This window comes from Petaurus breviceps, unplaced genomic scaffold (genome assembly GCF_028583685.1).
Source record: "Petaurus breviceps papuanus isolate PSGF00001 unplaced genomic scaffold, PetGlider_PUasm1.0 37, whole genome shotgun sequence".
Classification (NCBI taxonomy): Eukaryota; Metazoa; Chordata; class Mammalia; order Diprotodontia; family Petauridae; genus Petaurus; species Petaurus breviceps.
Genome location: NW_027186296.1, coordinates 72,807,229 through 72,834,993, shown reverse-complemented (window position 1 = coordinate 72,834,993; position 27,765 = coordinate 72,807,229). Strand labels below are relative to the sequence as shown.

The following is a 27,765-nucleotide window of genomic DNA, read 5'->3' as shown; positions in this document are numbered from 1 at the left end:
ACTTCATACTTTTCCATTTCATGCAGACTCTGTTCCAGTTAAAGTAGCCAAATAGCTGCTCCCTGTACATCATATTCCATCTCCCACCTTCATGCTTTTGTATAAATTTTTGGAATGCCCTCCTCACTTCTGGCTTATAGAATTCCTCCAAAGCAAAGCTGAGGTACCATCTCCCTACATGCAACCTTTCCTGATTCTTCAGTTACTAGTATTTTTCTTTTTAAAATTATATTGTTTTTATTTACTTATGTATGCGTTGTATCCTCACTCTACTCACCTTATCCCTCCAGTAGCATGTAAACCCCTTGAGAGCAGGGATCATTGAGTTTTTGCCTTTGTAGTCCCAGAGTCTAGCGTAGTACTGAACTCATAGTAAGCACTCAGGAAATGTTTTTCGAATTGATTTGGGTCCTCTTAACAGATATTAAGTAACCAGCTGCGTTACTCAGTAGATATCTTTTATTAGGTTCAACAACCATTTATTAAAAAAAAAAAAACTTTTGTGCAAAGCACTGTGGGAGGCAGTGGGAGAGATAGAAAGTTTAGATGAAACTGTGCTTTCATAGAACTTACACTTGAGTGAATAGGTAGATACAAAACGAGAAAAATATGTAGCACATTGTTTCAGAAGAAGTATATTGGACTGGTACAGAAAAAAAGTATTATGCGAAGTCCAAGGAGAAATGGAGTTACTGGCAGGAGGCATAAAGGTAGACTTTATGGAAGAAGTATTTGAGTTAGATTTTAAAGAATGAGTAGGAATTCAGCCTGTGAAAAGAGACAGGGTAGATAGTTTAGATATAGAAAGCAGTAGAAGCAAAAGCACAGAGACACAAAATCACAGACTGTGTTTGGGGGAAAGTCCAGTTTGGTTAGATCAGAGGAATAATATTAGATGAGGTTGGATAGAGTGGTATGTATCATGTAGCAGTTAAAGTGCTAGACCTGGAATCAGTAAGACCTGGATTAAAATTGTAACTCCAAAACTTACTATTAGTGTGATCCTAAGCAAATCATCTCTTTGTGACTCAGTTTACTTGTCTGTAAGATGAGGAGGCTAAAATATATGGCTTCTATGTTCTCTTCCATCTCTAAGTCTATGAGTCCATGATCCAGTTAAATTGTCAAGGGCCTTGAACACTAGGCAGAAAGTTTGAAATTTACTTATTGGGCAAGAAAGAAGTGTTGAAGATGAGAATAGAAAAGTGAAATGACCAGATTGGTAGATGAGGAAGATTAATCTAGCATTGGTATGAAGGCTGGATTGGAGTGGAGAAAGAGTAGAAATGGGAAGACTTGCTAAGCTATTGCAAAAATGTCCATAAGAACAGAGAAGATGATCAACACAAGAGATATTTCAGGATTAGAATAGATGAGATTGGAGAAGTAGATATGAAAGGTGAAGATGAGGGAACTGTCCAGGGTAATCTTAAAATTCGGAACGTAGGAGGTTAAGCGGATAATAGTGACACTGATAGAAACTGTGAAATTAGAAAGAGGAGCACATGGGGAAAGATAATACGCTCACTTTCAGATGTGTTGTGTTTCAGGTAATGATACTGATACCCACATGGAGAGATACTGGAGGCAGATGGGTATATGGGTTTGGAGCTCAGAAGAGGCTAGGGCTACAGACAAGATTTGGGAGTCATTTACACGTAGGTGGTCCATGCAAGGGAATGAGGTTACCAAGAGAAAGAGAAAAGAAAAGGCTGAGAACAGAGCCGTAGGCAATAGTTGAAAAGAGGAGGCAAGCTTAGTTTTCTCACTTGTAAAATGGAATGTTTGAATTAGTAGACTTTTGATATACCTTCCAGCTCTAAATCTGTGATCCTATAAGGATATATGTGAAATATATATTAAATTGTAAAGTATTTAAGAAGAGGGAAGGCCTGTAGTAGAGACAAAGAAGAAGCATTTAGAGAAATAGGAAAATAATTCAGAGAGTGCAGGGTCACTGAAGCCAAGGGAGGATTGTTAACTGGTAGGAGGGAATATCAAATGGTTTCTAAGGGGTCAAGAAAGAAGAGGTCCCATAAACAGAGCCCATTAGACTTAGATATTAGGATGGTATAGGTGGCTTGTGAAGATATAATTTAAATGTCCCCTGGTGATTTGGAAGAGTTCATTGACCTCTAGGTGAATGCCCTGCTCTCTCTCATTTTTAGGATCAGCCTTAGGTTCCCCTATCCCTTCTTAACACTCTATGTCAGTGATTCACTGGAACTCAAGAAGATTTTCTCTAGTGAAGAAACCAAATAAATTAGGCCTGGAAAGTGCATTTAATTTTAAGAAAAAGGAACAACATCAATTCTGGGTTTTTTGTATTTTTTCATCCTTGGACTTAAGCTCTGTTTCAAGGTCAATTTTCCATTCCTGTAAAGCCATTTGGGACATTGGAATTGATCAGAGGACTAAAGGATTCAAGTATTCTGTGGATTCTAATGCTTTAAGGAAACAATAAAATATCTTGTATCGTTGTGCTCTAAATGGTATTCCGTGAGCCAGCAACTGGAGAACTATTGCAAGAGTCTTCTTCCCACACCGATGTTCTTTTCATTGCTTGCCTCCTATTACTGTGTGCTGCTGCCCTTTTTTGGGAATAGCAAAGGATATAGTGAAAAGAGCAAATAAAAACATGCTGAAGTTATAGAATCCAAATTCCTGGGAGACATGTGTCAAGTCTCAGTTCTATCCCTAGCCGTTAGTATGACTGGATAAATCATGTAGTTTCTCTAGGCCATAGTTTCTCCTTAGCTATAAAATGAAAAAGCTGGGAAAGCATTTTTCTGTAATTTTCTGTGTTTTCTTTCTAGATAAGTATATTATACTTTATAAGAGTAGTATTAGCTTAATGTTATTGTTACTGGTAATATTTATGTTATAATTTAAATTGAAAGTCACCGAAAGTTGTTGACTGTCTTACAAAGCACACAACAAATATCCCATTTTTTCCCACACTTACTCACTCACATATTTATTGAGGAAGTAAGTTTCATGCTATATGTTGTGGGAAAATAAAGAATGAATAAGATTCAAGACTCTGACCTCAAGAAACAGGAGATAAGGCATGCATGAGATATAGAATGTGATAAAAGCCTTAAGAATGCTACAGGCCTTCAAAGGAAAGCAAAGTCAAGTCTGCTGAGAGGATCAAGAGTGGGTGCTTCATGGAGGAGGAAGCACTTGACTTTGATAACTGTGAGAAATGGGTAGAGTTTCAGTAAGCACACCCCATTTAGGGTCAGGAAACACTGTCATCTGACTTTTGCCTATTTCCTCAACATCTTGCAGAGCACTCTTCACATGGCAAGCATTTTTAAAAATGGATTGAATGGAAAGAAATCCTCAGAAGGGAGGGAAGCTTATGAGCTGCCTAATGTGATTAAGTTCTCTAATGCATATAGCAGATGATATTGTTCATTATAACTGATTTGTGTGGCATATATCCCTATTAAAATGTACATTTGTTGAAGACAGGGACCATATCATATCTACCCCTTTGTGCTTAACAAAGAAGGCAATGAATAAATGGCTGTTGAATGAATTAGTATGTCTTTACCAATTTCTCACTTATAAAAATAGTATACAGTTGCTAATGGAAAATGTAGGACAAAAACACTGTATGCCATAAAAAATACTGTTTTCTGAATTCCTCTATTGATTGGGTATATAGTACTTGTCTGGTTTTAATGTTGTCTGGTATCTACTAGTGTTGTTTTCAGCTACATTTGAAAAATAACAAAAACTTTCCACATTTTATCAGTTGTATAATAATAATGATGATGATAGTTTGTCAACAGATTAGACATATACCCAGAGAGTGAGAAATTAAAGATAACAATACAGTTAAAAATCTAAGAGACTGGACAGATGGGATGCCTTTTTTCTTATTTAAAATTTTATTTTTTCCCAATTACATGTAAAAAACAATTTTAACTTTTTTTTTCAAAATTTGAGTTTCAAATTCTCTTCCTCCTTCCTTTCTCCTTTCATTAAGAAGGCAAATAATTTGGCATTGATTATACATGTGTGGTTATGAAAAACACATTTCCATGCAAGTAATTCTGTTAAAGAAAACACAAACCAAAAACCCCCAAGAAAAATAAAGGAAGTAAAGAAGAAGTATCTTTGATCTGCATTTAGGCTCTATCAGCTTTTTCTCTGGAGATGGTTAGCACCTTTCATCGATAAGTCCTATGGAATTGTCTTGGATCATTGTATTGCTGAGAATATGTTATTCATTGTAGATCATCATAGGATATTGCTGTTGTTGTGCACAATGTTCTCTTGGTTCTGCTCAATTTACTTTGCATCAATTCACGTAGGTCTTTCCATACTTTTCTGAAAACATCTTGTTCATCATTTCTTAGGCACAATAGTATTCCATCACAGTTATATACAACAGTCTTTTCAGTCGTTGCTCCAGTTGATGGACATCCCCTCAATTTCTAATTCGTTGCCAACACTAAAAGAGCTGCTCTAAATATTTTTGGACACATAAGTCCTTTTCCTTTTCCTTTTTATTTATCTCTTTGGGATAGAGACCTAGTAGTGGTATTGCTTGATCAAAGGATATGCATGGTTTTATAGCCCTTTGGGCATAATTCCAAATTGCTCTCCAGAATGCTTGAATCAGTATACAACTTCACCAATAGTACATTAGTGTTTTCATTTTCCCACATCCCCTCCAACATTTGTCATTTTCCTTCTCTGTCACATTAGCCAATCTGACAGGTACAAAGTAGAAGCTCAGAGTTGTTTTAAATTAAATTTCTTTCATCAGTAGTTATTTAGAGCATTTTTTCATATGACCACATATAGCTTTGATTACTTTGTCTGAAAACTGCCTGTTCATAGCCTTTGACCATTTATAAATTGAGGAATGGCTCTTATTTCTATAAATTTGACACAGTTTTCTTTATGTTTGAGAAATGAAGTCTTTATTAGAGAAACTCACTGTAAAAAATTTTGTCACAGTATGATTACCAACTATGTATTTCCCTCTATCCTTTTCCCTCATTTATCCTACTGTCTCCATTTACCCTGTCCATTCTCAAAAGTGTTTTACTTCTGACTTTTATGTATCCCAAACTACCCTCCCTTCTATCAGTTTCCCTCCTTTTCATATCCTCTTCCCTTCCTACTTTCCTAGATGGTAAGATAGATTTCTATACCCAATTGAGTATATATATTATTACCTCTTTGATCCAATTCCCATGAGAGTAAGGTTCATGTGCTCCCCTCTCCACTATCCCCATTTTTTCCTCCACTGTAGAGTCTTTCAGTCCTCTTTTATGTCAGATAATTTATCCCATTCTACCTTTTCCCTTCTCTCAGTGCATTCTTCTTTCTCATCCCTTAATTTAATTTTTCTAGATAATCATACCATCATATTCAACTCACACCTATGCTTTCTGTATACTTCTTCTAACTGCCCTAATAATGAGAAAGTTTTTAGGAGAAATAAATATCGTTTTCCTATGTAGGAGTGTATAAAGTTTAACCTTATTGAATCCCTTATGATTTTTCTTTCCTGTTTACCTTTTTATGCTTCTTTGGATACTATACTTAAAAATCAGATTTTCTATTCAGTTCTGATCTTTTCATCAGGAATGTTTGAAAGTCCTCTATTTCATTGAACCTCTATCTCTCCTCTACCCCCCTGAAAGATTATTTTCAGCTTTGCTGAGTAGGTGATTCTTGGTTGTTCTTTTTGCCCTCCAGAATATCATATTCCAAGCCTTAAATTCCAAGATCTTAAATGTAAAAGCTGCTAAATCCTGTTTTGTGTTTTGTGATCCTGATTGTGGCTCCATGATATTAGAATTGTTTCTTTTTGGCTTTGACCTGAGATGTCTGGAATTTGGCTATCATATGCCTGGGAGTTTTCCTTTTGGGATCTCTTTCAGGGGATAACTGAGGAGCTCTTTCAATTTCTGTTTTACCCTCTGGTTCTAGAATATCAGGGCAGTTTTCCTTGATTTCTTGAAATAAAAATTTCTTGAAAGATGATGTCTAGGTTCTTTTTTTTATCATGACTTTCAGGGAGTCTAATAATTCTTAAATTATCTCTCCTAGATCTGTTTTCCAGGTCATTTGTTTTTCCAGTGAGATATTTCACACTTTCTTCTTTTGATTTTGTTTCTTGATGTCTCATAAAATCATTAGCTTCAACTTACCCAATTCTAACTTTTAAAGAATTATTTTCTTCAGTAAGCTTTTGTACCTTCTTTTCCATTTGACTAATTATCCTTTTTAAGGAGTTCTTCTCTTCAGTGAATTTTTATATATATTTTTCTATTTGGCCAGTTCTGCTTTTCAAGGCATTCTTCTCTTCATGGATTTCTGTGCCTCTTTTGCCATCTGGCTTATTCTGTTTTTTAAGGTATTATTTTCTTTAGTATTTTTTGTGATACCTTTACCAAGCTCTTGTCTCTTTTTTTCATTATGTTCTTGCATACTCTCATTTCCCTTCCAAATTTTTCCTTTACCTCTCTTACTTGATTTTTAAAATTCTTTTTGAGCTCTTCAATGGCCTGAGATCAATTCATATTTTTCTTGGCAACTTTGGATATGGGAATTTTGACTTTGTTATCTTCCTCTGAGTTATGTGTTTTGATCCTCTTTGTCCCCATAGTAACTTTCTGTGGTCAGAATTTTTTCCTGTTTGCTCATTTTCCAGCCTATTTCTTGAATTTTTAAGCTAAAGTGGGACTCTGCTTCACAAGTGGAGGGTACACTGTCACAAGCTTCAGATTTTTTATGCAGCCATTTTCAGAGGTAATTCTTGGGACCTGTAAGTTTTTTACTCTTCCAGGGTGGTCTTATCTATGGAGAGGTGTATTTACTACTCTCCTGTACTGTGCACAACTGTGGTCTTTCCAGCTCTAGAATTGTGACCAGGGTCCCTGCTCCCCCATGGCTGCAAACTCTACTGTTTCTTCTCACATTGGGACGAAGACCCAGGACTGTGACCCAGATCCAAGTATAAGCAATGCAACAGAGTCCTGCCGCTGGTGCTAGAAAAGGGACCTTGTAAATCTTCTGACCCGTTATCCAATCCCCTTACTATCTATGAGCCGAGAGGTCTGGAAACTGTCACTGCTGCCACTGATTCAGTTGCCTGAGGCCTGCTCCTGGTTTGCTGGAGCTGGGTCTATGCTGACGCAGCCTGGGCTGAATGGCATTCCTCTCTCACCTTAGTGCATCAGACCTTTCCTAAGTTGTCTTGGACTGGAAAATTGTTTCACTCTATCTTTTTGTGGGTTCTGTCACTCCAGAATATATGACATAAGATAGACATGACATGAGGTACATGAGATAGTGAGGATCATAAATCCAATATAATTAATGTAGCTAATCTTAAAAGGGAAATAATTAAATGGGAAAATAATTTTTGCTGCAAGTTTCTCTGATGAATATTTCATCTCCAAGGAACTGATTCAGATTTATAAGAATTAGAGCCTTTTTCTGATTAGTCCAAATGGACTAAGGTGCTTCTCAAAGGAAGAAACCCATTTTCTTATTGCCATTTGAAAAAATGCTCCAAATGCAAAATAAAGCAATTCTGAATTTCTGCCTCATACACATCATTTTGACAAAGATGCCAAAAAAGGAAAGTAAGTTTTGAAGGCACTGTGGGGAAACAGGCACATTGATGTACTGTTAGTGGGTCGGACAGTGGGTATAACGATTGTGGAAAGCAATTTGTAATCACAATAATTATTAACCAGCAAATGCCCTTTGTCCCAGTGATACCACTGCTAGACATATACTCAATAGAGATCAAAGTAAGAGTATGAAGACCTGAATTCAGATCCCACCTCTGACACTTATCAGCTATATCATCTTAGGCAAATATCTCTATCAATTCCCTGGAATTTATCTATTACATCACAGACAGTTGAGATCTTGCCTTCTCTGGGTGCCAGTTTCCTCATTGGTAAATGAGGTTTTCAAATGCCAGCAAAACTGCCACTTGTTGGAGATATCATAGAGGGGTTTCCTCTGCAGGTACAGTTTAGGCTTCATACGTTCTGATGTCCCTTCCAGTATTGTGATTCAGTGACTAGATGATTTCTAAGGTGTTGTTTATCTCTATCCTCGCAAAACTAGGAATTCCGAGAATGCTAAAAGCCTCGATGCGCACCTACAGTTTAGTGAGCCTCACGCACCAAGATGAGCTTTTGGAATGGAATGTGACTGTTGCTGTTAAACTTGAACTTGCAATGAGATTTTGATTTATAGCTGTAGTTGTTAAGCTGTCACTATCTAGTTCACTGTCTGGTGGAATTTGTGTCGATGACGTTCTTTGGATAGCTAGAATGGTAGTTAAAGTTTACATTATGAGCCCCCCCCCAAAAAAAAATTAGAAGCATTTCTTTTCATATGTTTATTGAATAAACAGATGACTAGCAGAAAGCTATCTCTTTTCCTAGCAACCCCTGAACACAGGAACTGCTCAGGTGGTGTTTATATTTGAGGATCGAAAAACAGATCTGTCATCATCTCATCCTAGTCTCCTACTCCTAATACTTGATGTTCATAGCACAGGCCACGCCTTGGAATTAGAACGTGACTTTATCACCTAGATAGTTCTTGTAGTTTGCCACCTCTCCTCAGATGTGGAAGCAAAGGGAAGGCTATAGTCATTTGCACTATAGAGAGATCGAGGAGAGGTATTCTCCTATGTCTCAAACTGAAACAGTAGGTGTGTACACCTTCCTCTCAAAAGCCATACTCATTGTGGTTTATCCTACTAGATAAATGTTAGTGGCATATTGATTAATGAGAAGCATATCACTGGAATGCCTGAACCCTCATATAATTCATGAAATTATTATATACATTGATCATGCCTCAAGTACTTATGTCAAGCTTATACTCCTTATATTTAAAATGATCACAGTAGTAATAATACTATGTACCACATAAGGTTGTTCTAAGGGAAATGTCATATTAATGTGAACCATTATTACCATTATTATTATTGGAACAGAAGCATTTTAGAGGACTTCACTATTTCAACCTTTTGTCCTCCCTCCTTTTAATTTTGTCTTATCCCAGCTCTGGACTTTTCTCTTCATTGCCACTCCTCTTAGGATTGGACATCTCTCCTTGCCCTTCTCATCCTTGTTTCTAAATATAGCTAGAGCCCTTCAATATAGTCTTTTATCATTTATTATTTTATTTCCATCACCAAAATACTAATTCTTTCTCTGCTGCCATTTTAGAGGCAGCAAAGTGTAGTCTAAAAGTTCTGGTATAGAGACTTAGCTCCTAACTAGCCATATAATCCTAGGAGCAGTACTTTATCTCTCAATATCTATTTTCATTATCTGTAAAACTTAAAGGATGAACTATGCATAGCCAGCAGCCTTTGTGAAAAAGATCTGGGGTGTTAGCAGATTCTAAGCTCAGTCTGTATGTAGTCAGTCAGTAGTATGAGATGATGACCCAAAAAAGCCTACATGATCTTCAGTTGTATTAAGAAAAGCGTGGGGTCCAGTATAAGAACAGTTATCATCCCTTCTCTGCCCTGTATTCTGCCCTATTAATACCATGCCCATGCCTGAGGAGCATTCTGTTCAGTTGTGGGCTCCTTAGTTTAGGAAGGGCATTAATAAACTGGAATACATTCAGAAGCCAAGGCATGGAATTTGGAAAGCAAAAAATGGTGAAAGGCCAACAGTGAGAGAATGAAGGAGGTATAACCTAGAGAAGACAAGGTATGGGGCTCCAGGGAGAGAAGGGACTTCAAGCATGTGAAAGGCTGTTGGGTAGAAGGATTCATCTTGTGTTCTGTTTAGACTGAGAGCAAAACTAGGAGCAATGAGTGAAGCTTCAGAAATGCACATTTAGGCTCAGTCTAAGCAAAACTTTCTAATAGCTCTTTGAAAATTGGATGGCGTACCTCTGGAGATGGTGAGTTACCTACTACTGAGAACTTTCTAGCCGAGACCACAAAATCACTTGTTAGAGGGCAGCTAGGTTTCTCAGTTGTTAGAGCACTGGGCGAAATCAAGAAGACCTATTTCAAATCTAGCCTCAGAAATTTATCAGCTGTGTGACCCTAGGCAAGTCACTTAACCTCTGTTTGCCTCAGTTTCTTCATCTAAAATATGGGGAATAAGTAGCACCTACTTCTCAGAGTTCTTATGAAGATCAAATGATATATTTATAAAGTGCTCAGCATAGTGCCTGGCACATAGTAAATGTTAACTATTATTAATATTGTTATTATTATAAATATATGAGATTTCTCTTTAAGTGTATTTTAAATTTAAGTATTAGAAAGATGGAGTCTAAATCTGAGGTTGCTTCCAATCCTGGGATTCTGTGATCAGTAAGGTCACCTTACCACTCTAACATTCTGTGATGCTTTATCTAACTTAATCAGAGAAAAATCCCTAAGTTGTTGGGGAGGGATATGGTCCTGGCCACCGGAGAAAGCTGAAAGCACAAATCTAAGCTATCACAAGAATAAAGTATCTTGTCACTGCTATGTGGTCATCAGGTTAAATCCTCCTGCTTCTGAATCAGCTTCATTTTTGTCAGCCTGTTGAAATAAGAGAGGAGATAGAGAGAAGCAGATGTGGTTCCTATTGACAGTTTACATATAGAAAATCCAGGAGTTGGAGGGAAGGGAGAATTGTACCAGGGCCAGAAAGAATAAATTTACAGTGTTGAAAGAATTCTGACCACCGAGGAAGATGTAGAAGGAAAGGGGATGATAAAAGTCTACCTGCCATAGTATAGGAGCAAAGAAAGATTTAGGGGGAGAAGAAACACAGATTCAAATCAGAGCAAGGTTTTAGGATTGAAATGGAAGAGGGCTGGATGGCTATCAGGAGAAACATGCTCAGAGGGGGGAAATTAAGCAAGCTTCCCATTATCTAGCCTACTGAATAAAATTGGGGAAACAATATAGAACAGATGAAACTTAGGAATCATGACTGGTGTTCACAGGAAAGTCATTTGTTCAAAGCACTTTGAAAGTGGAAAGAAGTTACTGAGGAGTTGCTGCATCCTGCAGAGTCAGGCAGGTGTAAAACTATGGGTTGCCAGGGTCATTTGCATCTAAGATGGTGCTTAAGCAGCAGCAGACTTTGAGTCAAAGAGTATCTACGGTGTTGAAAGGGCTGGAAGCCTGAATAAGGGAGCAAGGCTTTCAGTTATCAAGGCATGTTGGGAGTGTGGGATATTCATTTGAAAGTAGATACAAAACTGGGAGATGGGAGAGGGAGTGGGCAGAATGCAAAATGTTCAAACCAATTCCAAAGTTCAGAATATCAGTCTAAGTGAAGGTATGGCAGGTATGGAAAGTTCTCAATGACAGGGAGACTAGGAGCCCAGCATGAACCCAGCCATGAAGAACTAAAGCAGAGAGCAGCAAACCCTATTGCTGGGGATGTTTGTACAAAGGAGGAACTCAGACCCATGGGAACTGAGAGACTGCATAGGAATTTCATTGCAAATGATCTGGGAGAGAAGGACACATGATTAGAACAGGATCAGTTCAGGGTTTGCTTCTTATACTCTATCTGTGTGACCATGGGTTTGGACCTTATCCTCTCAGTGCCTCAGGCAGCTCTCTAAGATTCTAAGTTTTTGATGACTCCAGACTCTGGAAGTTCCCCACAGAAGTCCAGACCAAAATTTATGATGCCAAAGCCACCTCCATTAAAATTCTCTCCCATGGCTGTGATAGATATTGACTTAATAGTTTTAGCACACCTTCTACCAAAAAGGATTTGAGGCAGCTAGTTAAATTTGTTAGGACAGCTAGGTAGTGCAGTGGATAGAGTACTGGGCTTGAAGTCAAGAAGACTCCCCTTCCTGAATTCAAATCCAGCCTTAGACACTAGCTGTGTGACCCTGGGCAAGTCATTTAACACTGTTTCACACTGTTTCTTCATCTATAAAATAAGCTGGAGAAGGAAATGGAAAACCACTCCAGCATCTCTGCCAAGAAAAACCCTGAATGGGATTATGAAGAGTCGGACATTACTGAAAAACTGAACAACAATTAGTTAAAAATATTGCTAAATTAGGACAGTTAAGGAGAGAAACAGGAGAGGGATCACCTGAAGAACACAGAAAGAATAGAGGCTACCGCATAACAGAGATATTTGGATTATTATAATTAAGCCCTAAATTTAACTGAGTTTTTGATGGGCTAAAAAGGGAAACAGATCATATTACAAAATTTCTATTTTCCAACAAAAGAGAGCAAAAAAATTTGTCTACAAAGACAAACATTTTCCTGGAACTAAATTTCATCAGGAATTTAGTTCTGCATGAGTCCTTTTCTGAGCAACATTGGGCAATGCAGCAAGATAATATTCTCAAATACAATTTTAAAAAATTTATAGAAATCTTATTTAAAGAGAAGCCTTGCCCCATCCCACTATAAAGGCAAGGGATATCAAATTCAGTTGTAACTTGGTGACAGTGATGTTAGTAAACCACCAATTTATACAACTGGCCATGACAGTCATAGTTTGGGACTTTTAAATGCCATTTGCAATTTTTTCATTTTGCCTTTTGGGATTGGAAAGCAGATACCAGTGTTGAACAGGAAACCCTAATTGTAGTATATAGGTCTGCTATAAGTCAAAGAAAACTGCTTATGATTTTTGAGTTTATTAATAAATCTGTGGTATACTTTAGCCTTTTCTTCCAAACCAAGGAATAAAAGGCTTCAGAAGAATGCACCATAAATTATTTTTGGATGCTCCAAAGAATTCATTTGGCTCTATATAACAACAGGTCTAATTTCTGGTATGTTGCTATCACACTTGGACCAAACAGGCCATTTTTTTTGGCCTGTGTAAACTATTAGAATAGTAGCTTTAGGATTTTTTTAACTCTAAAAATTCAGAAAACTATTTCACAAATTATACAGACTGAAAAAAAGAATTAATTTACTTGTACTCAGAAATTATATAATAATGATGATGCTTCAAGGTTTACAAAAAAAAAAAATTCCCCTTTCAGTAGGGAGTAGCATTAATTCTTTGGTTTATAGATTAAGAAACCCTGACTAGTAGAGGTTGAGTTCAGAGTCACACAGTGAGTATTAGAGACATGAATTTTAGTGCAAGCATTATGTCCCCATTTTATAGACCAAAGGAAGATTAATTACTTTATCCAGGGTTGCACAGATAGTTAAAAATTGGGACTTGAATCCAGCTCTTCTCGCTCTAACTAGTATTCTTTGCCATATACTATATTGACTTGAATTTTCTTGTGGATGAAAAATCAGTATTTTGTTTGAGCTTTCTACATAATCCCATTTGTCATACTGTTGTTAACAAGTCTTCTGTTAAGTCTTTTGAGGACTGGTACTCTTAGAATTTTCCTGTATGTTAGGCAGTAGAATACCTGGTAAGCTGAATCCCACTAAATATGCACATAGTTTGCATATATGTGTAAAAAAAACAAAACAAAAAGATAAAAGACATTTCATGAGCATTTCTCAAGCATATTTACTTAGAGGTAAAAAAAATCTCATTTCTGTGCCTTTTGCAGGGTTGTCCCTTGGCCTGGAATGTATTCCTTCCTTATCTCTGCCACTTAGACTTCTTTGCTTTCTTCCATACTCAGATGAAGTGGTACTTCTTACTGGTCTTTATTTCTCCAGCTGCTAGAACCTCCACTCCTCCCCTAAAATTACCTTGTGTCTGTGTGTGTCCATGTTCATTCCCTCAAATAGAATATAAATTCCTTGAAGTTTTGTTTTGTTTGTGTCCCCAGTGCTTGGTATAGCACACTCTCTAGGTTTATTCCCCCAATAGCAGTCACAATTCCCATAGAGAGTTTGGATCCCCAGAGTTCTGTTAACTACTTTTCCCTACTGGGTTCTTAGGGTTCCCTGTGATGGTAGTGTCAAACTCAAATAGGACTGGATTCCTGTGGACACATATGGACTTAGAAAACCACAAATTAACATTATTTGTATTGTTAAATATTTCCCAATTACATTTTAATCTGATTCTGGCCCGACTCAGGAGTTTTGTAGCCCAGAGGCTGCGAGTCTGAAACTTCTTGCAGAGGTTGCAAATAGTTTTTAATACTGACACGCATGAGCCCCCACCACTGTGCTCTTAGTTGATTTTCGCTTGAGATAATGCCAATGATGGAAAAGTAGACAGGTTCCTAAAACTATCCAAGATCATAAAATCATATATCAGAGCTAGAAGAAACCTTAGGAGCCAACTTCTTCATTTTACAGATGAGGAAACTGGTTAAGTGACTTTCCCAAGGTAGAAAGTGTCAGAGTTAGTATTTGAACCCAGGTCCTCCGACTCCAGGTCCAGCATTTTTTTCACTGACCTGTAATGGCATCTGTCCTTTATTTCTTTCATTTTACTGTAAGAGTGAAAAATCAAGATATGTGGATATAAGTTTAATTCTTCTTAGCATCCAAAAGCTGAGATGTTTACCTAAGCCAAACATAACTAATTAGGTCCATCACAAAATTTATATTCTGATATTTTATTGTCATGGATCCTGAATTCTCAAAAGCCTATATCTTGGTTTAGCACAATTTCTAGAATTTACTTCCAAGCTGGAAAAACTTTCACATATATGTTTAATGATGAACTGAGAATGCTTATTGAAGACAAGCTTACTTAAATAAGGAGAAGGTTCTAGCCAGCAGCTTGGCCACTAGGTAATAAATTTCTTGGCGATGACAACCCATAAAACAAGAAAAATTAAAAGCAACAGTCAGAATCACAAGACTTCGAGTTGGAAAGGACCCTAGAGATCATCTCTTCCAAATCCTTTATTTTAAAGATGAGGAAACTGAGGCATAGACATAGTAAATTATTTGCCCAGATAGTAAACCAAAAGAGGATTTTAAACCTAAGACTTTTGAATTCACAGCTAGTACCCTGTCCATTCTTCTTACACTGCTTCCATCACTATAGTACACTATAATTCTGTGTTGTCTCCTTTTACTTTCACAACAAAAGGGCTATGACAGTAAAGGGGGTTATATGGTTAGATTGGTATGGTGGTACACATTAGTAGTCCTTGCTGCCATGGAGCCTGACACTGGTGGATCTCTTGACTTTGGGAATTCTGAGCAGCAGTATGGTCTATAGCTGATCAAGTGTCTGTACTAAGTCTGACACCAGTATGGTGAGCTTCGGGGAGTAGAAGCTTACCAGGCTTCCTAAGGAGGGAAAAACTATCCCAGGTCAGAAACAGAGCAGGTAAAAAAAAAAAAACTCCCACAATGATCCATGCAATATCTGGCTTGTGAATAGACCTTGTACTGTCAAACCTGGGTGAGATGAGATCCAGTCTTTTCTTTTTAATCACTTTATTTTTCAGATTTCCTATAAATATTTATTTAAACAAGGCTATTCTAAATGTGAGATCCTTGTCCAATGTGAAAGTATTTGATGTACTACTGGAGAAACAGAACTACTTTTATATTGATGTTTTTGCTGTAAAGGAAAGACATAAAGAAGTCACTGCTAAATAGAGGGATGGCTCAAAGACTCTTCTGGGCAAAGCAAACAAAGAAGTTTGTTGCCAAAAGCAACATGAAATATCATTTAACAGGACATTTGATCATCTTATTTGGCAGGGTGCATGATGAATAGACTAAAAAAGACCACCATGAAGGTATTTGCAGGTTCTCTGCCAACATCTGTTGTAGAGTGTGAAGCAGAGAAATTCTAGGAAGAACTTGACAAGATTCTCCAAACTGACTGAGTCAATAGACATTGCCTCTCAGGCTTTTTTCTCAAATACCAGGTCATTTGTTGAATTGAGTGACCAATAGACCAATAGTAATATAGTGATGCTTCTGTTGGAAAAATATGTGGGATCAAGTCTCCTCTGAACCAAATTGGCCTGAGCTTAGAAGGGGCTAGAAAAGTTCTAGAGTCCTCAATTCTGCCACACTGGTAACCATAGCTAACAAAAGGAAAGGAGTGGCATGGCATAGGGTATAGAATTCTTCAGAAGAGTTTAGGCCGGAGTTCAGTGGCTCATAACATAGGGTTCGTGGAAACCTCCCCCACACACACACACACCAGTGTGGTCTATGGTTAGATTTCAGGGAATCTATAAATTTGCATAGGGAAGATAATTATATCTTGTCCTCCAACTGAAATTTAGCATTTCATTCAATTATGATTTTTTTTAATGTATGCATTATTCTGAGAAGGCATCCATAGGCTTCCCCAAACTACTAAAAAAAAAAAAGTGATTCAGTGACTAGAGGCTTACTTCTTTCTTACTCTGAATTGCTGGCTAATCTTTGGACGAAGAATTTCTTCCTCCTGGAAGAGTCTCTTGCTAATGGAAGGTGAGATGCAGGAGACTATTTGGCAGACTGACCAGTCCTAGAAAGGAGCTTATGGTTACTACTTTCATACATCATTAGCTTCTCAGGTTACCAATAGTCCTTCAAGCAACATAAACTTCGTTTCTTCTAGGTTGTACCAAAATGCTAGAATCACAAAGGTTTAGAGATAAAAGGGAACTTAGCATCTTGTCATTCTCTTTGCTTTAGAAAAGGAGAAACTGAGGCTCAAAAAGGTGGTATGACTTATGCAAGCTCTCACAGTTAACAAATGGCAAGTCTAGAACCCAGGTGTCTGTATTCCCAAGTCAGCGCTTTGTGTCTTGCCTCTAATCTTTATTTATTTCTTTTTGACTTTTTGGAGGGCAATTGGGGTTAAGTGATCTGCCCAAAGTTACATTGTGTCAAGTGTCTGAGGTGAGATTTGAACTCAGGTCCTCCTAACTCCAGGGCTGGGGCTCTATTCACTGTACCACCTAACTGCTCCTTGCCTCTAATCTTTAGCAGAATGCCCAAAGCAACAATAACCTAGTCTACAAATAACTAAACCTGTGCTTTCTCTTCTGTTTCTTCAGTGATTGTTTGCCAAAAAAAAAAAAAATCGTTTTGACCATTGGCTTTTTTAAGGTTTAGGATTTAGTTTCCCTCTTTCTCCAAATCTCCTTCCTCCCATTTCTCCTCATCCCTACTTCAATAATTTTTTAAATTGATGTTTGTTTCCTTGGCATCAGTACAGTGATCCTCCTTTGGTTAGAGAAAAACACAATGTCTGATATTAGAAAAAAATTAGACAGTCATCTCTGGAGTGTTGGTGACCTTTCTGAGGCACACTCCTATTATCCTATCACTATGAATTTTTAACTGTGATAACCGACTTAAGTGTATTAGTGTCTTATAAAATAGCTTGATTCTCCCTGTTTTAAAAATTCATTGCCTCTAATGCTTAAGAGAGAAAATCTTAATAAAATGACAAATAATTTATTCAGCCAGAGTATATAACTGTTTTAAAGGACCCCCCCAAAATTTTTAGGGGCCTTATACCTTTTTCTAGTGGAAGGCAAAAAGAAAAAAAAAGATATCTCCTACCATCACTTAAATTTTAATTTTTAGAACATTTTTTGTAAAATGCTTTTAAAATCCTGTTCTCTCTGTGAGAACATTTCAGTCAACAAATATTAATTAAAATCCTATTATGTATCAGGCACTGTGCTAGATAAGCACTGGGGATACAAAGAACGATAAAAGAAACAGTCCCTGTTCCCAAGGAACTCACATTCTAATGAGGAAGAAAGCTTATGAAATATGTGCGTATGGGATATATACAAAGTAAAGGAGATAATGTCAGAGTGAGGGCACTAAGATTAAGGAAGACTTGGAAAGGCTGCTTGTCGAAAAAGTGGGTGTTTGGAATAAGTTAGGAAGTGGAGAGAAGGGAAGGAAAGTCCAATATTATTGTCTATTATTATTAAATCTTAAAGGAAAGCTTCATAAAGATTTATTTTAAAGGGCTATAAAATGGAGCTTCAGTAATCAAATGGCCATTTTCTCTGATGGAAAATATTCCTTCCAAGCAGCCCTGCTGCTAATGTGATGTCAGTTCGGTGGTTAAATATAGCAAATCATTGGCAAGACAAATTGAGAGGAAGTCCATTAAATGAAGCTGGCTATGTATTTCTCCTCGTTTTTCCTTATTCTGTATAGTAAAGGCATTTTTTTGGTGCTTTTCCTATATGTCTCGACTGAATGTCTGTTTTCCCCTTCCCCCCCACCCTTCCCCACTTTGGCACACCTCTTGATTTCTATAGGTTTATTCCTGAGCCTTGGTCAGCCTGCAGCACCACCTGTGGCCCAGGTATCCAAGTCCGAGAGGTGAAGTGTCGGGTCCTGCTTACATTCACTCAGACAGAAACAGAACTTCCTGAGGAAGAGTGTGAAAGCCCTAAGCCATCCACAGAACGGCATTGCCAACTTGAAGCATGTGATGATGTTGCTGCTGCACGTGGACTGGATTTCTCTCGGCATGAAAAGGACAGTGAAACGATGTATGATTGGGAGTATGTTGGTTTTACTCCTTGCTCAGCTACATGTTTGGGAGGTATTTGACACTTTTCTTCTTCTATGGTGCTTATTTCTAGGGTAGCCAAAGTCATGTAAAAAAGTACTTGGTGTAAATTAGAATGGCATTGAAAGATGTCCTGCCAATCACTTAAGAGATAATTAGTAAAAATACTCTGCCTGTTAAATCTCTTACTCACAGGAGATAGTAGAGAGAAAAAGAAATGCCTGTATTCTCTCTGCCTAACAGTATAGTCAGCAGGACTAGGTAGTGCCTATGGGGGAAGGAGGAAAGGAAATGTGAAAAGGGGCAAAGTCCCTTAGTATTCTGCCCTTAGTAACTTTGTGGGCTTGGTAAGTGATATCATCTTCTTCCTTTGTAAAATGAGGAAGTTGACTAGGGACCACCTTGGGAAAAATGTGAGAGGAACAAAGATGGGTTTTGTAGCCTGAGAAGAGTTTTTGCAGGAATCTATCTTAAAGGATGAAGGGACCCTATAGATTTCCAGTAGTCCAGCCCTTGATTTTATAGACTCCTTGAAGGATTTTATTGGATGCAGCAAAGCCTGCTTCTTTGTAATACATTTTCAGCTGGTACAACAAAGTCATCCTCCAAAAATTGACTTTCCTCTTTGTTAATTTGAACATTGAGGAGTATGTAAGAATTTCATAACTTGACTTCTGGAAAGCAGAGGGCTTCCATTTGAAAAAAGCTGGCGGTCATAGTAAAAAGCCATGCTGAGAGAAATGGAATTTTCCACTCTTAAAATTCATGGATCAAAGTCATGTCTCCCATGGAGAAGAAATAATGAATATAAATTAAGAATTGTTTTTTAAAAAATCAACCCCATTGCCTGGCATCCTTGAAATTTTATGTTTTAACCTATAAGCTTTATACACCCATCATATATGTACATCCCAGCAAAATTATCAATGGGTAAATTATTTAGTCTTTTCAGAATTGACATATTCAGAAATCTGAGTAAATCTTCTCTCATGTTTGACAATTTTTTTTTTAATCAAGGGTCTGTTAAGCTCTTCCTCCCTGCATTCAAAATCTGTTTTTGCTTCTGTTTGTCAGTTATAATTGTGAAATGTAACACCTTTTAGCAGAAGTACCTTAAAAATTTAATAAGTAAAAGATATTACTCCGTTAAGGAAGACCTTATTCTCTTTGACTGAGCTTCAATTCATGTAACTAGAATGAGAAATAACAAATGGGCAGACCGATGACACGTTAGCCTTCAGAAGGAAAGGCCCTTGTAAATGGTAGTGTTCTCTAAATGTCAACTGTTCTTATAACTCTTAAGAAAATAATTATTCATAGACCTTTATGTTACTAAGTAGATTTTTTATGAGGGATTTATGGAATAGTAATTTATGGAATTATGGAGTGAGCATGTGAGAATTAGGAGCGGCATGAATGAAGAGACTGCCCTCACCTATGAAGTCATGGTTCCATCTAAGTATCAAAATATTATGCTAATGTTATAATTATTATTAATTCATAAGTCTCTGAGTTATGGAGAGTTATAGGAGAAGGAAAAGCAAAGAGATAGATGCTATTGGTGAGTTCTAGAAAAGGCAATTGTCACAAAATGAAGGTATTCAGAAAGTTTTAAGGGTAGAATTCAAAAATTCTATAATTCACAAGAGTTGTACAAACTATTTAAAAATATCTCTGTGATGGTACCACTGTTTAACTCCATTCTGTTTAAACATATTTTAAGTTTTTTATAAGACAAAAACTATATAATATGCCCAAGAAATCGGTTTTTAAAAACCGTTCAATACAGGGAAGAATATAATTAAATAACCACTTTCCATGAAAAGTAATTGATTAATTAATTAAGTAGGCTTGCAACTTTATTTCATCACTGATATACATCATCTTCTTGTACATTATTTTCTCATCAATCTACACTATTTTCTCATTTTCTTGGGAAAAGTATTACCTTTAGCCACTTGATGATGAATCTGTGCCTACAATAAATGGCCTAGAGAAGTTGAATCCTTTAAGAACCGGTGTCGGGGGGCGGCCAGGTAGCACAGCAAGTAAGAGCACCGGCTCCAGTGTTGAGAAGACCTGGAGATCGAATCCCGGGCTCAGATACTCAGCACCACACCCAGAAATAACTGGCCATGTAACCTTGAGCAAGTTACTTAACCCCAATTGCTTAAAAAAAAAAAAAAAAGAACCGGTGTCGGGAATAATGTCTCCACAAGCCATTTAATTCAATTTTTTAAATGCCTGCTATGTGTAACATGCTGTGTGAGGAGCTAGGGAGGTAAAGATGAATAAGAAGGAGTGCCTGGCCTCAAGAAGAGTGAAGACTAAGAAAGGGACAGAAAGTTCTAGAACATAAATTCTTTTATTACATGTTTTATTTGAAACTTAACATTAAATACCAAAAGAACTAAACTTGCCTAGTAATATGCACTATTTAGTGCAAATAATGATTCCTATGAAGTGGTTACATGTATTCAAATTTAAACTATTCAAAGTTATAATAATATGAATTGTGATAATTCGATTCAGCCCAATTGATTCTACTTCTTTTCTTTGCATCATTTTATAAAGATATTTCCAGATTTCTCTTTATTCCTAAGACTTGGAGGTTGCATTATAGCATTTCATCAATGTACTAACTTTATTTAACTATTCCCTACATCTGCAGATTCTTGGAGGAATTAATGTTCTCATTGACCAGATGTTGGAAAATCAGATTGTTCCTACAATCCCATAGGTTCAGAGATCTTGGTCAGATATTAAAAGTAACTATTTACTTAGCAATGAAAAAAAATAATGTCATAGACATTACTATATTAAAATAAATTAAAATAATATACATTACAATCCAGGTATATACTTGGGCCACACTCACCAGTGCACTCAGTATCTGTGGTGGAGTAGACCCACACTTGCAGAACCTGGCAAGGTACCACATGAAGGACAAAATCCCATATGCTTGGCATTACTCACATATGGAATGTAGGCATTGATATCATTGATCCATTAAAGAATATCTGCACTAAACAAAACTACTTCTCGGTTAACTGCTTGCCTTTTGGTCCTTAACGCTCTCCAGGTGGATAGATCCCCTTACCCTTTTCTGTACTATACACTTAATGTAACATTTATAATTTCTTTCAATTTACAACCACCCTTAAAAGGGCAATTAGAAACTATCACCCCTTAATGTGAAGAACCAGCAGTTCATTTTAAGCCAGAAAACTACATACATCATCAGCCTAGGTATCTGGTCTACAAGGAGCCAACTAGTCCTCACCCCGTTGCAGTGTTGACCAGTCAGAACAGAGCTCACAGCAAAAAACTCAAGTTGACTCTGGACAAGGAAAACCGTAACTAACCATCTCTTTCTGTAGAGCAGCTGACTTACCTGTTTTTCCTCCTTCATTTCCTTCTCAGACCAGAAGGGCTCCTGAAGATTTTCAGCAGTTAGAAATGATACAGCTGAAATCTTCTAGTAGGACACTCTTGCTGTTGGTCTCTTCAAACTGCGCCAACAAACTGGTTTTCCAACACTCAGCTGTTTTTTTTCCATCTTCTTGGGTTCCTTTCTTCCATTTTCTGCCTAAGCTTCCTATTTCTTATCCCTCCTATACCCCTATATCTTTCAGTGGATTAAATCAAAGCCTCCTGGCTCTTGGTAACTCACCTTTCACCACTTGCCAAATTTCTTCTTTGAAATTAAAAGTCCTATTAAAATCACATCTAAGTGCATATATGAGTGATTTTTCAAGTTTTGTCTTTTTTAGAGACAACTAAATAGAGTTAGTGGATAGAATACTGGGGCTACAATTTGAAAAACCTGAGTTCAAATCCTGCCTCAAATGTTTATTGGCTGTGTAAACCTGGACAAATAACTACTGCTTCAGTTTCTTCTTCTGTAAAATGGTGATGATAATAACACTTACCTCCAAGAATTATTGTCAGGCTAAAATGAGATTTTATGTGTGCATATATATATATATATAATTATATTAAATATATAAATATATATGTATGTATATATGAAATATTTTCCAAACCCTAAATTGCCATATAACTATTAGCTATTGTTATCATTGTTGTTGTTATAAAACAGTTCTATGCAAATAAGCTGAGGGACCATAATATTCTACAAAATATTGTCTCCAGGAGGTAGCTGATTTTAGATATTTACCATTGATCTCTTGGTATCATGTGAATGGTCCTAGAGTGATCCTTGCATAGCTAAGTCCTTTCCTTAGTCTACTACTCTGTCACAATGTCAGTTTTCACTCTTTTTATTGTCCCCTTCTACTCCATCTTTGACATAGCTGTCACACTGACAGAGGTCTGACCATATTGACATGTCTACTCAAAAATCTTTGATGCCTGTTGCATGAAGGATAAAATATTAAGCCCTTAGCCTAATCTTTAAAGCCCTCCGAAATCTGGCTCCCACCCACCTGCCCAAGTCTAGTAAATTTTACTCCCCTCACATACTGTCTTCTCTGTTCTAGTCAGACTGGCTTGCTGGCTCATCCATGCCCGTTACATTCCACCTCTGCATCTGCTCCTTGCATAAGTGGCCCCCTGGTGTTTAGAATATACCTCTTCCTCTTACAGACCCTACAAAGTGTCCCCCCCCCCAAACCTCGCATAGTAGAAAGCCTCTGTCTCAGTTTAGGTGTCCTTACCTCACCTCACGTAAGTTCCCTCAGCTAATAAGTTTAATCCAGATGATGGGTGTAGCCTCCTTAGGAGTCTGGGACCTGTGCCACATGGACTGACTCGTGGACCTGGCTAGGGCACACTTGTAGAAACTGCTCCATCACCCCCTTCTCCAAAATTGCCTTGGCCCTAGACATCTCTTTGCAGCCATTTCCTTACTGATTCCTCTAGGGCCCTGACCATTTCACTTTCTGTCTTACTGGGGGCTATTATATGCTCCTAAGACCAGTTTTTCCATAGGAAGTGTCTTCCTTCACCTGAAACATATCAAGGACAGTCTTTCCATTTTATGGTAGAGTATGGAGATCTCTACACTACCTTAGGAACAGAGCTCTATGCCAATATGGAGGCCCATTGCCCGGTAATTCATAAATTCCTAAAGAAGGAGAGGGACTTGGCCCTGAGATCCTTCTTTCCTTTACATTCCTATAGCACTTCATCTGGATCACTTATATTAAAATGCCTCGTATTTTTATTCATATTTGCAAGTGTCTCATCACCTCTCCTATATTTTAGGAAGAAGACTGCTTTATCCTCCCTTTGTATCCTGTTCAACACCTAATACAGTACCCACCATTTAATGGGTGCTTTTCCTTGTAGAATAAAATAATAATGATTAAAAAAATCTATCCCTTTATTTGAGAGAGCATCCATTACAATAATCAGATTTAGAGCTAGAAGGAACCTTAAAAATCATTTAGTCCAGCGCCCTCATTTTACAGATGAGAAAACAGGCTCCAGAAGACCAAGTGACTTGGCTAGGGTCACATGCATAGCAAGTAGAAGAACCAATATTTGAAACCCCGTGTTTTTGCGCTATACCCTGTATTGTCACCATTTTAAAAAACAAATTCAGAAATCTAAATCCTGGGCGTGTTAAGTACTTAAGGTTGCCATATATAAAATTACAGATGGAATTCTATTTTATTTAGCTTCCAGCTATCATTTTACCTGTCAGTTTTACAAAAATCTGAATAAGACATCATTCATCCTTGAAAATCCTCTTTGCGTTTTAGTTGCTACCAAACTTATAAAAGTTATTGGGTCCATGTGGGGAGAGGAGGGATATCTGTTTATGTCCTTTATTCTTTCCTTTCCTCCCTAAGAAGTCAAGTGGTGTGCTTCTCTAGGATTCCAGACTTGGGGTTCCAACTGGCCACATGACTAAACAAATTTAACCTCAGGGGGCCTAAGCTGCTTTTTCTTTTCTTTTCTTTTTGCTTTTTTTTGGGGGGGGGAAATTGGGGTTAAGTGACTTGCCCATAGTCACACAGCTAAGTAAGTGTGTCACGTATCTGAGGCTGGATTTGAACTCAGGTCCTCCTGACTCCAAGGCCGGTGCTCTATTCACTGTACCACCTAGCCACCCCTGCTTTTTCTATAAAATGAGAATAACAAGGCTTGGATTGTTCAACTAACATGATTGTTGTGAGGCAAGGGTTTTGTAAATTGTAAAGTACTATTTAAATATAATGTTATTAGTTTAATTATTGTTCTTTTAGAGACTATGTAGACACACAGTTGAATACTACATCATGGCCCTTGTTAGGGCAAAACACACACACACACATTCAGTCTTTTATAGACTTAGTCAAAACAATTTTACAACAGAACCTTCCTGAAATAAACCACTTGGCTTATGGTACCTACTGATGCTAATGAGAATTCTGGCATCCAGGATGTAGTACATCCTGTCTGACTGTTAAGCACATTACATACAAGGACATTTAATATGTTTGAAATAACATGATTAGGTCAGGTGTGAGACTAATGGAAGATTGCAGCCTGATTTTGAAGGATCCCAGATATTGAATGCAATTTCTTTTTTGGTTTGTAGTGAGAATGTCCAAAAAATTACAAGGATCTCATAGAGGTTTCACAGGGACATAGGGGTAATAATACACACATTCAAAGTATGCACCTGCACTAATGAGCAGCATGGAGGGCAAGCATGACTATGCTTTGAGTGATGTTTAACCCAGGCATTCTCATTTGGGGCAGGAGGCAATTAGTGATATTAATACAAAGACTAGAGAAGAAGGCACTGGGTTTTTCTGGAAGGAGCATTGCACAAGACTGCTAAATGTTGAGAATACAAGTAGAAAAGCAGAGATAATCTGCCCTCAAGGAGCTCACCTGAATTGGGGAGACAATTTGACCTTAGACACTAGTGATTCTGATCAAGTTACTTAACCTTTGTTTGTCTCAGTTTCCTCATCTGTAAAATAGGGCAAATAATAGCACTTAACTTGTAGATTCGTTGTGAGGATAAAATGAGATAATATATTTTTTAAACTGTTTAATATGGTGCTTTGCACATAGTAAGTGATTCTATATACATGCTTATTCCTTTTCCTTCCCTTTCCTCTCCTCTCTTTCCTTCTTCTACAATTCCCAATGGTGTTGGGCTCAGGGTCCTGTCTCCATTGGAGAAGGAAGGCAGTCATCAAGATGATGGCAGTGGCTTAACTCTCCTGGCACATGCCACCTCTTTCTTTTCCCTTAGGATGCCTTGCCACTGAATTCAGTTAGACTAGCTCTTCTGACTTTTGTGTGTAAGTTGGTCAGCATGCACTAGGAACAGATGCCCCCTTTTTCATTGTAGTTGTTTCCATGGATAAAGGTTTGGGGTGCTGGGCTAGAAGCAAGACTGGTGAGGGAGGAAGAAGGGGATGCTCCCATTCCCAAGACTCTTGGGCTTACCTGCCCAAAGTGGCAGTTGGCCATTAATATCATCAACCTGAGAAACCATTTTCTCTGCCCCAAATGAACTGCTGTGTTAAGAATCAACAGTAGTTGTTGAGTCAACCATTATCAAAAGTTTTAAGATATTTGTTTACAAGGTTTCCAAAGTTCCATATGGCACGATCCTTTAACTGAGTCAGCAAATATTTATTGTCCTGACTCTATTCCAGTCATTATACTAAGTACTGGGGGATCCAAAGAAGGTCAGACATCACAATTCTTTCCTCAAAGTGCTTCTATTCTGATGGGTGAAATAACAAGATATCTAAAGAGTAAATTCTTAGATGTCAAAATGAGAAAATGCCATGACTAGAAAGAGAGGTCCAATAAAGTCTCAAGAAAGCCCACCTGCTAGGCTGGGTCATCAATAGAGCTACTAGAAAAAACTCTGGAGAGCAAAACTGTTGGGGCAAGGCAGGAAAAATGGAAGGGGAATAGAAATAGAGGAAGTTGCCCTGCCCATTACATAATTGCAGAGGATACTCGACCTGCCCACTAAGTGTGCAATGAAAGAAAAAGCCCTTCAGTAGCTGGAATCATTTTTTTCTCACCACTATTTTAAAGATGCCATAAAAAGTTGATCCATCCAGACTCTGTACAGGTGTTAATTTAGATTGCTTATCTTTTCCCACTGGTATTTTTAGTTATTTTCTAGCTATTAGAGACAACTAGGTTGTACAATGACTAGAACACTGGACCTGGAGTCAGGAAGAATTGAGTTTAAATCTGGCCCTGGACACTTACTGTGTGACTCTGGGCAAGTCACTTAACTTCTGTCTGTCTCAGTTTCCTCACCTGTAAAATGGGGCTAAAAGAGCACCTGCTTCCCTGGATGATTGTGAGGAAAAAATGAGATTTGCAAAGTGTTTAGTCCAGTGCCTGGTATATTGCTGTATGAATGTTATAGTAGACTTGAGAATCATTCAGAGCCTGGGCTCTGGAGGGACCTTTTGCTCAAGACTGTCTGGATATGTTTCCTTGGGGTGTGCGCCAGCTAGTCTCTCCCCTTGGGCCAGATTATCCCCTGGTCTTTCTATGGACAAAAGAGAAAATGAAAACGCTCTAGTTGAGCATTTTCTGAGTATCTGTATCTGTTGGCTTAAAGGAAATACCAGGGACTGTCTTGAGCTGACTGATTTCCTGAGACAGAGGCAGTGATAAAATGTGTGCTTTAGCCTCCATTAAGAGACATTGGTGAAGTGTTTTCTGAGGTTTCCTCAGGGAAAAGAGTAATGAACATAAATACAAGTATTTAATTCAGCTGAGACCTAAGAAAAAAATCAAGGTGAGAAAATTGAAGGTATGATAACCATGCACTAAAATCAAACTACTAAGGGTCTATGTACTCTAACTTTAAACACAATTCTTTTTTGCCTTTTTTTTATTTTTGAGGGCAGTTAGGGTTAAGTGACTTGCCCAAGGTCACACAGCTAGTGTGTCAAGTGCCTGAGGTCCTCCTTACTCCAGGGCCAGTGCTCTATTCACTGAGCTACCTAGCCACCCCTTTAAACACAATTCTAACAAGCTTAATTAGTCCCAAAGAAGATTTGAAGTAGATAATTAGAATGGAGGAGGAGAGTCACTATTACCAGACCCAGTGACAAATGCTAAGATATTACAGGTGGCACTCCAGCAAGGGAGGATACACACACGCGCACACACATACACACACACACACACACACACACAGAGGAAGAGAGGGAGCAAAGAAGGCAGGAAGGAAGGAAAGAAGAAAGGCAGGAATGCAGGAAGGAAGGCAGGAAGGAAGGCAGGAAGGAAGGAAGGCAGGAAGGAAGGAAGGCAGGAAGGAAGGCAGGAAGGAAGGCAGGAAGGAAGGAAGGAAGGAAGGAAGGAAGGAAGGAAGGAAGGAAGGAAGGAAGGAAGGAAGGAAGGAAGGAAGGAGAGAAGGAGAGAG

At 37.8% G+C, this 27,765-nt stretch overlaps 1 protein-coding gene across 5 annotated transcripts in view; it reads left to right on the top strand.

Annotated features, from left to right (window-relative positions):
- Positions 1 to 27,765, top strand: part of ADAMTSL3 (ADAMTS like 3) — a 567,766-nt gene that overhangs the window by 415,429 nt on the left and 124,572 nt on the right. For all 5 annotated transcript variants that reach the window (XM_069098697.1, XM_069098694.1, XM_069098696.1 and 2 more), the window contains exon 16: positions 18,136 to 18,425. In XM_069098697.1, coding sequence (XP_068954798.1) covers positions 18,136 to 18,425 — 290 coding nt within the window. The remainder of the gene's footprint in view (positions 1 to 18,135; positions 18,426 to 27,765) is intronic.